The 14454-nt window shown below is 35.1% G+C and overlaps 1 protein-coding gene across 2 annotated transcripts in view; it reads left to right on the forward strand.

Moving 5' to 3' along the window:
* Window positions 1–707: 707 nt before the first annotated feature.
* The window catches only part of GLRA3 (glycine receptor alpha 3), a gene marked incomplete at both ends in the record, with an annotated part of 155120 nt that continues 141373 nt past the window's right edge, over window positions 708–14454 (forward strand). The window contains one exon of one of the 2 annotated variants that reach the window (XM_082657174.1): window positions 708–784. In XM_082657174.1, the coding sequence (XP_082513300.1) occupies window positions 714–784 (71 nt within the window). The remainder of the gene's footprint in view (window positions 785–14454) is intronic. The other variant, XM_082657173.1, reaches the window with a different exon arrangement.

Here is a 14454-nt window from a genome sequence, read left to right on the forward strand (position 1 = left end):
GTTCTTAGCGCAGAGGCTTCCCCTCCCCCAGTTCCTTCCAGTTGCGGTTTAGGCTCTGCACCAGTTACTCACGCCTTTTTTTTCTTTTTCTTTTTTTTTTTTTAAAAGCCTGGCTAGCTAAGCACCGCCTACCGTCGTGAGTGGCCTGTCACTCTGCCCCGCTGTGCGGTTGTGATTGGCTGGCAAGACCGTGTCGTCTGGCCCCGCCCCCGCTTCCCTCTGCCACGCTAGTGGCCCGGGGTTTACCCAAAGGTGGACAGTGGGATTCGGGCGGGCGGCGCTTGGAGCAGGTGCAGACGCATCCTTGCTCCCGCTGTTGCTCTTTCTCCAGTCGTGGGTCTGAGTCAGGAAAGGACTAGCATTCTTCTTTTGCCGCTAGAGCTCCCGTGAACTGCTGCCCAGAACCTAGGCACCTCAGACTTCTCATCTCATCCGTTATTCCGCTGTCACTGTATAAATCACCTGCACATGTGTAATCCTGTGAATCTCCCTTCAGCTCCTGCTCAGAGAAGGGGTCGAAAGGGAATTTCAAGTGTTTGAAAGAGAGGGTCTCCGCGGATCGCGGGGAGCTGTCTCAGGTGCTGAAGCTTTCCAGGCGTTGCTCTCTACCAACACCACACGCAGTTAGACTGCACACTCTCATTCCCGGCTTTCTCCTTCCCCATGCCTTGGCTAAGACTCATTTCAGAGTCGTGAATCTTTCCCTCCGTATCATGGCCTACGTGAGACACTTTCGGACATTAGTTTCGGGATTTTACTTCTGGGAAGCAGCACTGCTACTCAGGTGAGTCCACTTGTATTTAACAGTTGGAGAACTCATTCAAGCCTTGCAACTACTTGTCATGGATGAAACCAAGAATGCAACTCGAAGTTGACTTGTTGAAAGTGTCCCTTAAATCGTATTGTTTTCTATCTAAAGGTATCTAGCAGTCTATCTCTTGAGACCTCTACAACATATAACTTTGCTCTGTTTTCACTAATTAATGTATTTTAGTAACTGGCATCTTATATTATTTGCAGCTGAGGTCACCCTAGCAAAAAAATATTTCCAAAGCCTAGGTCTTCCTTCTCAAATTGCTTTAAGTGTTTCTTTTTTCTAAATGAATTATAAATTCTGGGTGTTACTCTCTTTTGTGAAAGTTACAAAACATTTAGTAATTAGAAATGGAACATTACTTTTTAAAAGACAAAAAAAAAAATCTAGAGCATAAACATTTAGTGATCAGAGATATTCTGAACATTGTTGATATATCTAGAGGTTAAGTTCAAATGAATAGAATAATAAAGGCCTTGCAAGTACTATTTTCTAAAGAGCCTGGTTCATGGAGGCAAAATAATAAATAAATCACCAGATATGTTCTATGCCAAGAATAATTATTTTGGAGAAAGTAATAAGAAACCTATTGAATGGTAAAATTGTTCTATGATGTGTCATTTTCTTATCATATCCAGTCATATTTGGTAGGCTTTCTTTTTTTTTCTTTTTAATTAAAAGAGAAGAGAGACTAAACACAGATCAAGTAATTTAACCCCCATTCTTCATCAAACAATGTATAAGCAAGATACTGCTCATGGATTTTTGAAACAACAATATAAATTTTACTTTACTATTATAATTACCTTAAAATTTCCATTTTTTGGCTCACAAGACTTTCAAGAAGATTGAAATCAAATAATGAGAGTAACTAAGTTATTTGTATAATGGTTTCCATTTGAAGTATATAAATATTCTTTTCTGGGTTGCTATGTCAAGTTTTTATCGTTAGGCACATTAGAAAAACATAACATATCCCATAACTACCTTTAGTAACAGGAACTAGTTGTGAAGGTTATTATATTTCTGAAATTATCGATTTTTTCTGAAGTGAGGTGTTGAAACCATTGTAAATCAGAATATTTTCAGTGAAAAATATTTTAATGACAGTAAATTTTTGTAACTTTACAATTGTTACAAGTTTCATACGTAGTGACCAAAGCAAAGAATGTAGAGCTTTTACATTTATGTAAATTGTATGGAAAGGAGTACAAAATTCATGTCATAAGTTAAATTATTTTACCATAATTATTTCTTAATATCTTAGATAATACACATATTTATTTTTTTCAAAGAAATCAGAAGAGCTTAGTTGATAGATACTTAGGTTTAGGAATTTTAATGTTAATAACTAAAATATTTTGATCGATGAGGTCAAATTTGTATAATGGCAAATCACCATAATATTTGTTATGATATATTCTTAGAATTTATCTTCATTAATATTAAATAATTTAGTTTAAAATGCTTTTTATGAATAGTCTAAAAATGTAATCACTTGAAAAAGACATACCCAATATAGAAGTTTTGGTGATACATATATTCTTCATCAAGTTTTTCTTTTTTCGTTCACAAATCGAAAAAAAGTTTTCTCTATCTTAGACTGGTCTTAGATGAGAGTAGCTCATCACTCTATGAAGAACTTTAATCATACATAAAAAAATTAAGTATTTTTATTTTTTAGTGATGGTCCTTGAAGGAAAATTTTCTATAGAAATTTCCTTTAGAAAGTGAAGCTCCCTCTACTGGAAATATCTTGCAAAATACAGTTTCTTTATGGAGACCATTTTTTGTTCGCTAAGCCTATTCGTGAGGTATTGAGCAAAAAAGGAAACATGTAAAGGAAAAACTAAAGTCAAAAAAGTATTTTGTTTAAATTCATAAATATATCTTTTTAATTGAAAAATATTATTTCCAGGGAAATTTGGAAGTAAGAACAACAACCAGAAACCATATATGAAGTTTTAATTAAATAACATACTAGTAGAAGCGTTTTTTTCCCATAGGTTTAAGGTTTTAAAAATTTTTATTGAGATATAAATGCACAAAGAAAAATGTGCAAACAACAGAGTTCCAAATAAAGTGGCACAAAGGTAACACCATGTCAAGAGACCACGGATCAAGAAGTAGAATTGTCAGCATCACACGAGCATTCACCATGCCCCCTCTTACCACCATATCTTTTCCCAAGCACTACTTTGCTGCAAAATCATCTCTATCCTGACTTATGGGACAATAAAACTTTTTCCTGCTTTTGAACTTTATATACTTATTTGAGTCTGCTTTAATTTTATGAAACATATGTGATTTATCTGTGTTATAGCATGTAGCAGTAGCTTGTTTATTCTCATTTCTGTATGGTATTCCATTATATGAAGACATCACAATCTACCCATTGTCCTACTGAGGAATATTTGGGTATTTTTTTAGGTTTTGGCTAGTGCTGCTATGAACCTCCTTGATCATGCCTTTTTTTGGTGAATACATGTGAATACGTGCATTTTGGGGACTATATGAGTTGGGTCCAAGAGTTTCACTAGGCAGAGGAATTGCTAGAATATAGGGTGGATATGAGTATGGTTAGCTTTAGTAGATACTGCAAGTTTTCTAAGGTAGTTTTACCTAGTTAAACTCCTATCAGTAATGTATGAGAGTTCCTGTTGCTATTACTAGTACAAAATTTGATCAGTGCAACATTACTATAAAAATTTATAGTGCTTTCGTAGACTATTATTGCAAGTCCACAGATAATATTTTAGTTTCTATCTTGGCATAATTTCTACATTTTAGTAAATGAGTTTTTTTTTTTTTTAATTAGGAAGCTTCTCTCCCCACAGAGATTCTACAAGTCAGTACCACTTTATTTTTTTTAATTAATTAATTAATTTATTTTTGGCTGCATTGGGTCTTCGTTGCTGCGCGTGGGCTTTCTCTAGTTGAGGCGAGCAGGGGCTACCCTTCATTGTAGTATGCAAGCTTCTCATTGCGGTGGCTTCTCTTGTTGCAGAGCTCGGGCTCTAGGCGCGTGGGCTTCAGTAGTTGTGGCACACAGGCTCAGTACTTGTGGCGCATGGGCTTAGTTGCACCGCGGCATGTGGGATCTTCCTGGACCAGGGCTCGAACCTGTGTCCCCTACATTGGCAGGCAGATTCTTAACCACTGCGCCACAAGGGAAACCCCAGTAAATGAGTTTTATTAAGGCAAAAACAGCAAAACAAAAACATTTACTGCTATACTATAATTAGGAGTATTCATTATCAGAATACATCAGGTATTAGAAATGTAATATTTAAAGGGAACTTATTAAAGAGGTGAATTCTTTTAATAAATACAAGTCAGACACAGACATAAAAAATCTACCTTTCCTAGTAGTGAAGTTTTTAAAATTTTCACATTTTGCTCAGATATTGCTGTTTTTTGAAAAAATTTTCCTATGGCTTTTGGATTCTACTTCTCATACTAATAAAATAAAGAACAAAACACCAGTGTTCAGCTTTCTTTGAAATGTAAATAAGTGATGATTATGAAGAGCTTACAGAACAAATTCCAAAAGCAGGAGAACTGCCAAAAATATTTCATCTAAATTAATTATTTTCACAACATACAATTTTGTTTTTCATCTTTATAGTTTGATACCAACACAGACTTGCTATTTGAATAAATTATGGTATATTGTGTCAAAATACTGAATGTATGAATTTCATACTTTATGATAATCACAAACAAAATGTTTTCTTGATTTACTTCAAAGCCTAAGAAAAACATTTTGGCATAGAATTTCTTATTTTTTGCTTTTGGTACGTTTTGGAGGATGGGGAAAATTCTTTTTAATGTTGCGTCTATTTTCTTATGTAAGATTTTGAAGAAAATGTACTTCAGGGGATAAAGTCATTATTATGATGATTTCTTGTATGTAGGTACTGTAGCAGGATTCTACATAGTGTTTTTAAATTATGCTACACGTAATATATGCTTCTTCCCTTTGTATCTATAAATAATCATATGCTTTCCTAAGTGTAGAAGGATCGTGGCCCAGTTCTCTAGTCAATGCCTCAAGCAGTTTGCTCTGCAGATTCAGGAAACAGCTTTTAAATATTTCCTCTTGTATGTAATTTTTCTCTCCCTTGATCACACAACTATGTACTGAGGCAAGTCAATCACCAAATATGTGTTTAACGTGTAATGTTAAGCAATTCAACAAGATTTCCTCATCACATTCTGTGCACACGTTTGTGCTAGGTACAGTTTGGCTAGGGATGATTGGGAAATTATCCCCTTTCTCATCATGGAACTTAGAGTCTAGCAGGAAAGAAAATACAAAGGTCCAGTGACAAAAGACAAACAGAAACAGCAATGTTTTAGGCAATGTGAAATAGGGAAGTTCCCCAGAGGGTTGGTACTTGTGCTGGATCTTATAAGATGCTTGTTCAATGGGCAGAAATGAGATATAAAGAAAATATTCTATGCAATAGGAATGATACAAGCCTATCATGTGCTAAGGGAATGGTGATGGTCAAATTCAGTTGAAAGATTTCCAATTTATGGTTTAAAATCATATTCTGCTAGCAACAACTATTGAGCTGACTACAATAATAAACCAGCCGAAATGTGGAGTTGCAGCTTCCTTTCATAATGGAATATGGATGAAATTTAGAAGCAAATCATTTAATTATAACTGGATAGTTATCATTATAGGAATGGTCTGGTAACTGGGCTCAAAATATCTCTATAAATCCCTTTCTTTCAGAGGTAGAGTTTACCTCAAAATTACAATTAATCATAAGATTGCTAATAATCATCAGTAATAGTAAAAAACTATGTAAACAGACAACAATGACAAGACTACTAGAAGAAAAGGACAATCTGCTTGTTTTAGAGTTTGGAGATCATGTTTGAATTTTTCATCAAAATATGATCTCTTTAAAGAAAGAAAATCAGGTAGAGGATTTGGATTGTTGGAAGAAAAGGGGACAGTGAACTTGGTTTTGAGTTTGAGATGGTAGCAGTAGATCTGGGTATCCTGCTGTCAGCTGAGAACACAGAGACAATGCTTGAACTGTAGACTGAACAAGTTAAACTGTTACAAAGGTGATCACACTGTGTGCAAAGAACAAGAAACAGAAAAAATATTTATATGAGATGAAGGTAGAATATTTAGAGCAGGGCACAGAGACGTACTCAGAGAGAGTCCTGAGCTAAACTGTGGAGGTGCGACTGGTCATAAATAAGTGACAAAGTCATAGATTTATCATAATTTTATACTGTCGATCCCAAGGACTTGCTCTTATCAATAGCATGTATCTATCCCTTTTCTATAGAGCCTTTGAATGCTCTAATTTCAACTAATCTCATAAACTAGTCCACAGTCACGGATGATTAAAAACTTAAGTTTTCTCAGGAGACTTTTAGGAAATTATTTTGGAGAAGATGCACCTTTAACTTTTACTTACTACATGAAGCATATTGGATGAATCCTCCTTGATTTTCCCACCAAACCTGTCTCTTAAACTCTTCGCCAAATGATTAGCGTTATACTTGGATTAACTGTATTTATTGAAAATGAACTCCTGTGTATGCAGATGACCATTTTGAAACATGGGTGGTTTGTCTTTCTCCACTAGAAGAAAGCTGTAGCTTTGTCTTGTTGGAAAAATGCATCAAGAAGAGAGATAAGCGAGTTAGCTTCGAGAACTGGTTCTGGAGTGAAGGCAGGCATTCTAAGACAGGACCAACTGTTTAGTAACAAACAGAGTGTGTGAATAGAATGAGCTCTTTCATCCCAGAAAATGAAGCTATTCAAACAACTGCATGGCAACCACACACATTTTAAGAAACAGAGTTTGAAATCCTCAGATATTGTCAGAAGAGGACGCAATAGCAAAAAATAAAATAAAATAAAAAAAGCAGCTCCGTTACAGTGTATTTCTGAAATTCTTTCAGAATCTCCATACTAGAGATATTTTTAGGAGGAAGTATTGCCAGTACCTCTCAGACAATTTGATGCACAGAAGCAGTAACCTCAGTGGTACAATTAAGAATAGCATAAAGTGGAAAGGTTATTAACATCCTCTAAGATAGTTTATTGCATGGAATAACTTCCAATGCAAACGATGAAGCATTCTCTAGGAGTGCATGCAAAATTTACACACTGACAAAAATAACCAATTAGGATTTATAGACCCTGAGACATTTCTGATACTACTTTACAAACATTGCCAATATAGGTTGGTTGGGCTTACATTGGAGGTAACTAGTCCATCCAATATTGTACCTAAATTTGAAAATCTCTCAAAAATATCTATAACAGGGACTTGCCTCGTGGTCCAGTGGGTAAGACTCTGCGCTCCCAATGCACGGGGCCTGGGTTCGATCCCTGGTCTGGGAGCTAGATCCCACATGCCGCAACTAAGAAGCCCGCGTGGCGCAACTAAGACCCGTTGCAGCCTAAATAAATAAATATTAAAAAAAAAAATCTATAACAGGTAGTCATCCTGTAAACGTTAAAATTTCCAGCAATAAGGACCTTTTTACCTGAAAAGGAAAATGTTTATCAAATAATTTTAATGAATAAAAAACAAAATGTCATTCTGTTTTCTCCTGGACATAGGAAACTTCCTTTGGGCACATGTGCTCCCTCTCCCCAAATATTTGTTTCTGTATTTTTTCCCTTTTTTTTCATGCTTGCTTCTTCACTTAAAATGACCATCCTGCTTGTGGAGAGTGTGTTTTTTATTTGAGACACAGTTTGAATTGATAATATTTTCCATGTGGTTGCTCCATGCATGAAGCTTGTATACTCCAGTTGCAGGGTGCCTGTAGCAGTCTACCTGAATCTCTTTGTAACTTTATAAAAGTCTATGGAGCAATGACTGCATTTCCAGGCAGTGTGCAATGTGCTGGAGAAGCAGAATCTCAACTTTCTATAATATGCCACCGTAGGGGGGGGACGTGACATCACCTTCAAATGTGTGTTTTAGATTTTCATGCAAGTCTTGTCTCTCCTTCTTGATTGTAACTCCCATGAGGATAGGATTGTTTCTCATCTTGTTTTACTGCCATAATATTTAATTCAATGTCATGCGTGGAGTAGATGCTTGATAAAACAACAGATCCGCACTGAGATGACACCTACCTACCTGTCATCTCTGTTTATCTGTCTATAACTCTAGATTTGAATTTTATTTCAACCTGTGTTATTACTTGGAGTGGAAAGGGAATCTTGTGTTCAAGATACCATAAAGGCTATAAGATCAAATAAACTGCCTCAGAAGATGTTACCGGCTCTGAGAAGTTGTAAAACAGACATAAATTGGCAGCTCCCAGTGGAAAAGTGATAGATTTGCTTCTCCTTATCACCATGAGAAATTGAGATTTCTATTGTATAATGCATTATTTCTCAACTTATTTTCCCCATCATTGCCTCCTAAGGAGCCCTTTAAAGATATTTTTAGACTTTTTTTTTCTAATTGCCTGCATGAAATTGTAATATCACAGTACATTGTATATTTGCTCATGTGTAGTATATAGCCATAGATACATAGAGATAGAGATAGATTTGTGCTTTATATGTAAGAAGAATAAGATTTTTCACCCCCAAGATAAAACTCTCACCCACCCTCTTTGGGGTGATAACACCCCTCTTGAGAATGCATGGTGTAAAGGTTGCTACTTTTTATGATACTTAGACTATAGTTGTATAGTTTCATTGTTTGGAGTCATGACCTAGAAGTAAAGCAATCATTTATCTGTTGACACCGTTTAAGATAATTTAATCCTAAAAGCATTAGGAAACTTTAGTGACATCTTTTTCTGTAAGTACATAAAGTTCCCAGAAGCCACTAGGCTTCCATCAATAAATTTCAAATCACAGCTGCCTCTACCAACATCACTGTTCAATGACTTTCATAATTTCATGAAACTATTTTTTAAAAAACAAAATCTTGGAGATAATATCATTTACAGTTTATTTTTCTATGATTTAGACTCTGTTGACTTTCTTTTGTTTTCAAAGTAAGATAAATGAAAAAGTTCAAATTCCTTTTTAAAGTTAAATTTATAGTTGTTATAGAAAGGATCTCAACAGTTAGTACTGACATAAGGTCTGGATATTCTTCAATTCAGGAGTTCAGGGATATGTACAAAAAGCTGAGAGTAATGTTACCATTAAAATAAAAACTGATTGGGACTTCCCTGGCGGTCCAGTGGTTGAGACTTCACCTTCCAATGCAGGGAGTGCAGGTTCGATCCTTGGTCGGAGAGTTAAGATCCCACATGCCTCACGACCAGAAAACCCAAACATAAAACAGAAGCAATATTGTAACAAATTCAATAAAGACTTTAAAAAAATGGTCCACATAAAACAAAAAAACTGATTGAAAGAAAATAGAGTAACAAGTAAAATGCTACTAATAGAAAAGAAAGTAGGAATGATTATTAATTGGCAGTAAGGTGTCAGCAAATCATCAGAAAACGATGTTTATCTTGCTGTTTGGTTTTGTTTTGCTTTGGTTTGTTTTGCTTTGGTTTGGTTCATACTGGCCATACAATACTTAAGGTGGGGAATTGGGGGAAGATAAATGATGTGAACGTTGATGAAACAACCACTCAAATACCATCCATCAAATGCCTGGGAGGACCATATGCATTCTATCTGTCTGGCTAATTTCTACTCAACTCACTTTACCTTCTTGAAGAATCCTTCTCTGAGCTCCCCCAAGTCTAGGTGAGGATACCTCCTCTGTGCTTCCAGGAATACAGTACCTTTATTATTGCATATGTCCCAGGGCTGTGGTAATGGCCTGAATACTGCCTCTAGTTCAAACCGTGAAGCCCTGGAGGGCAGCGACAGTAACATATTTCTAGTTCTATCACCAGGGCTTAAAAGAGTGTCTTGCACACTGACAGGGCTCACTCATTTCTGAAATGAAACACTTCTCCCCACCCCCCCAAAGCAGATTTACAATTTCAAATAAATAATTCTAGGCATAAATAAAAATACTATGCTGTCTTTCTTTCCTTCTAGCATTTAGGAGGAAAATTAGTGAGAGATTTGGTGCTTTGTTTTTTCTCTTTATTCCCAATTTTATTTGTCTGTGGTAATATATTTACCCACTTGCCTCTTATCTCTCTTTTCTTTCACAGAAAATATTCTTCTACGTTTTTCCATTTCCTCACTACTTACTTATGTCTCACTTGTTCCTATCTGGGATCTATCCCCACCTCTACAAAATGAAGCAGTACTGAGCTTCCATGTCATGATAGCTTCTTCTTTTAAACATTGGAAAAATGGAATAGCACTTAATATAAAAATGGTTGTAGCAAATAACTATTTCATGTATATATAAAATACATATATACGTATATAAAATATATTTTAAAGCAACATATAATTTTTAATTATCCACTTTTTGTAAGATCTCTGCAGTGAAAAAAGAAGACATAATTAAACGACCATTCTAAATAATAATCAAATAAATAATGCATATTCTCAATGCATAATGTTTGAATTTCTATTATGGCACCTCTCACAGTTCTGGGATCAGAATCACTGACACGTTTCCAATTCCCTAGATAAACTGAGAACCATTGATATCACAGAATATTTATTTTTGCCTTTAATCTGTTTACTTACATACATTTAATGTTTTAAGCCCAAGAGACTCTATAAAGGGTGGTTGATTGACAATTTCTTTTTTGCTGGCAATTGTTGAAAATGTAATCATGAACAACTACCCAAAATAGTAACAATTATAAATACTGGGAAAAGAAAATATCTTTTTTGGAATGCAGAGGAGTATAAAATTTTTATAAAGAGGCAGAGAATTTAAATGGACCGTGAACAGTTGATGGAATGTGAGTGGGCAAGAAAGAGGGAAGAGTGTTTCAGACAGAAAAAGCATCCTTAGAAAAGACAACGGGCCAGTCTCCATGTGAAATGGAGGATACGGCAAACTTGATAGTAACATCTCAATCATGGGCCCCCCAAGTTTTCCTGTCTAATAAATTCATGCTTTATGTTGTTTTAGAACTAACTTCCTGGGGAAAATCTATATGACTATTGTAGCGTGTTAGAAAACATCCGCAAATATTTATTCCAATAATAGTTTTCTCTAAACAAAATATTTCATTGTTATCACTTGCTTATGAGGGAAGAGAATATTCACATAAGCTACTTTGTATTCACTAGTTCTGTTGATATCACTATACATATATTTTTTTAATTTGTATCATTTAAATGTGTATCCGAAGTCTGAGTACTGAAACTTAATTATTAGTAGATCAAATAAAACAAAAATCCAAGAAAAGGAGAGAGTTATGACTTTTCATAGTTTTATAAACAATTACATTCCTGACAAGGGAAAGAAGAATGACACATGATAAAATCGTAATGAAAAACTTAAAAGCAATCTATCTCTATAAATTCTTTTCTTATTATAAAATAATAAAACACTAATATACATTAAATGATATTTTCCACCAGTTCTTAAATTGCTCCTATTTAAGAAGAGAATTACCTTTAGTCTATTAAAACACTAAGGGACCCAACTTTGTATAGTACTGCCTAGTAAGAAGAAATGCACCTTCCGTGTTTTTCTCTTGCCTCTTGTTTTATTTATTGGGAAGAATAGAGGTAGCAGAGGATTATATGGATAAAACCATTAGAAATCTCCCTTCTGCCTCATGTTGCTTCTTTCTAAAAACTTTAAAACCCTTTAAAAGATTATGAAATCTTTTTTTCCCCTTTTAAATTCCTGAAATTGGGCTTATCTCTTTCTTCCTACAAATCTTAAATACGGTACGTATCATCAAAGACACAGAATCTACTGCAGACCTCAGTTGGTGCCTACTGAGATTATATAGAGAATTAGGTTTTATGTGTAGTCTCACTATCTCCCCCTAAATAATAATATGTAAACTTAAAATTTTGCTCTACTTCAAAAGGCCAAAGTGTATGACATTCTTTGTGTGCTTTTGTACGGTTATATACGTCAACTTACAGCAAAAATTACATCGGAAAATCTTAATCAGTATGAAAAAAATTCAAATTCCTGGAACATATGAAAATTCAAGCTCAAAAATACAGTAGTAAAAGAAGATGAGATTTATACCTCTACAGGAAAGAGCTAGTTTATTTTAGGTGGTTTCTAAACTAACTTTTCTTGCCTCAGTCTTCTCTGTGCATGCACTTGTGTGCACATGTGAAAACAAGAAGGAATTTAGAGAAAGACGACTCAGGGTCAGATCTCAGCTCTGTCTTTGAAGGGCTGGGTGGCTTTTCTATACACTGAGTGATTGTACTTAACATGCTACTTTAAAAATGTAATGGGTAAAGCTGTATCCATCTATGGAATACATTTTTTTTTTTAAACGAACACAGTCAGAAACGCACTAATCACTCCTTAAGAGAAAATATGTACTTAGGATTACAGCTCTAATTTCTCACTTCACCTAATATCAGTAGCCTTTATTCAAAGAAGCTATTTTTTTTTCTAAAATCCATTGTAGTGGTAGATGTGAAAGATGTTGAGTGGCAGGAAAATAAACAAGGGATAAACAGACTAGCCCTTTATAGCTGTGTTAGTTCAGATTAGGTTCATTTGTGACTGACAGAAAGTGCACAATAATATTGGTTTAAGAAAGATTTGTTTTTCTTTCAAAAAAAAAGGAAAAGAAAAACCATGGAAGCAACCAGACCACATCTGGAATGGGAGTTCACTGATCTTTCTATCTTCTTGTTTTGTCATTCTTAACGTAGGATTTCTTCCTTGAGATCCAAGATAGATGCTCTGATTTCAGAAATCATAGCTGCTTTCCAGCTATCAGAAAAGAAGAAGAGGCTTATCTTTAAAGGCATTTCCAAGAAGTTAAAGATTTCTCAGTTTCACTCTTAGCTTTGAGTGTCCATGTGGCCAAGTTCCGGCCACTAAGTTGCAAATGGAAGTCGCATGTTTGGCTTTTTGGAAGTGCATGCGAAGGGAGGTCCAGAGGCTCCAGCTCATATTTTACGTTCACCGTTATGGAACTCAGTCTTTCAAGTGAAGCCAAAGGGAATTATTGCAAGTAGGAAAGGAGCATGATCAGACTGTGTCTCAGAAATATCACTAAAGAAGTAATATGGATAAGATACAAGGGTGTAATGTACAGCACAGGGAATAGAGCCAATATTTGATAATAACTACAAATGAAGTACAATCTATAAAAATATTGAATCACTATGTTTTAAAAAATAAAAATTGATAAAAATAAAATAAGCCTCAGGCAAATTTGATATATAGATTACTAGTAATATGCATATATATGAGTAAAATATTGTCAAGGAACATATTTATCAATACGTATACATGCAAGCATATACGTAATAATGTATACATTTATTGGAAGTGCATGTTTGGATATTTTTGAAGTTTCGGAGTGGGCAATTATAGAAGTTTGGAGAGCACTTGTCTAGACGAGAGATACACAGGAAAGTGATAATACGTGTGTGTGTGTGTGTGTGTGTGTGTGTGTGAGAGAGAGAGAGAGAGAGAGAGAGAGAGAGAGAGAACTGCTTTAATGAGAACATAGGATTCACTAAGCGCACAAGAGGGCACATAATTGTTAGTGGGGGGGTGCAGCGTGGAGGCAGGACAACTTTTCAAAAGATGTGGTCCTTGAATTGAATTGTCAAAGTGAGAAGCAAAGGTGATCTGGGCAGAATCAACTGCCTGTGCAAAGATGTATGCACAAACCAGCATTAAAAATGTAGGAACCACAGCTGGTTCAGTGTGACTGGAAGCTACATTATATGTCAGGCGTGGGATGACAGACAAGGCTGGAGGGGATGTAGGTCGTATTTTTTATATAATTTTCCAGAATAAAGGGAAGTTTCCATTTTATTTTATTTTTTTGCCACACCACGCAGCTGGTGGGATCTTAGTTCCCCAACCAGGGATTGAACCCGGGGCCACAGCAGTGAAAGCACCGAGCCCTAACGACTGGACCACCAGGGAAGTCCCAAGAAGTTTCCATTTTAAAATGTTTCTCAAAATGTTTCAACTATACCACCTTTTACTTTTTGCCAAAATTAATTGTTTTTCAAACATTAATTTTTAAAATTGGGGTTGTATATCTTTTTTATAATATGAATCATTTCCAAATTATTATATAGAAAAAAGGGAACACTTTGATAATTTTGCAGGTTAGTTAAAGTTACTGCAAACACTGAAGAAAACTTAAGACCTGAAAATCTCCAAAACTTTTTCAAATGTTTCTAAACATCAGCTTATTCTAAATAGTAGATATCATGGTTGACTCTTCTAATTTTCAGTGTTTAGCATTATTTTTATTTTTACCCCCTTTTTCTTATTTTTTCAATCCTAATATTTGTAGAAAAATGCACAACTTGAGATCATTACCTTGATTTTTCTCAAGAGAAAGGGGAAATTTATTATTTTTCTACAACACATTATGCTGCTTATATTCAAGCAGAATGGTTGAATGTTTGTGATAAGAATAAATATTCCAGTATACAAATAAAGTATAACTATTATCCAAAAAAAGGAAGCAATATGGAGAACTTAACAGAAAGTATGTTCACAGTGGGGAAGGGAAAAACTGGCCTCAGGGAGAGTAGAAAACGGTTAATGCAATAGGACATCCCA

The sequence above is a fragment of the Grampus griseus genome, assembly GCF_964374135.1.
Source record: "Grampus griseus genome assembly, chromosome: 6".
Lineage (NCBI taxonomy): Eukaryota > Metazoa > Chordata > Mammalia > Artiodactyla > Delphinidae > Grampus > Grampus griseus.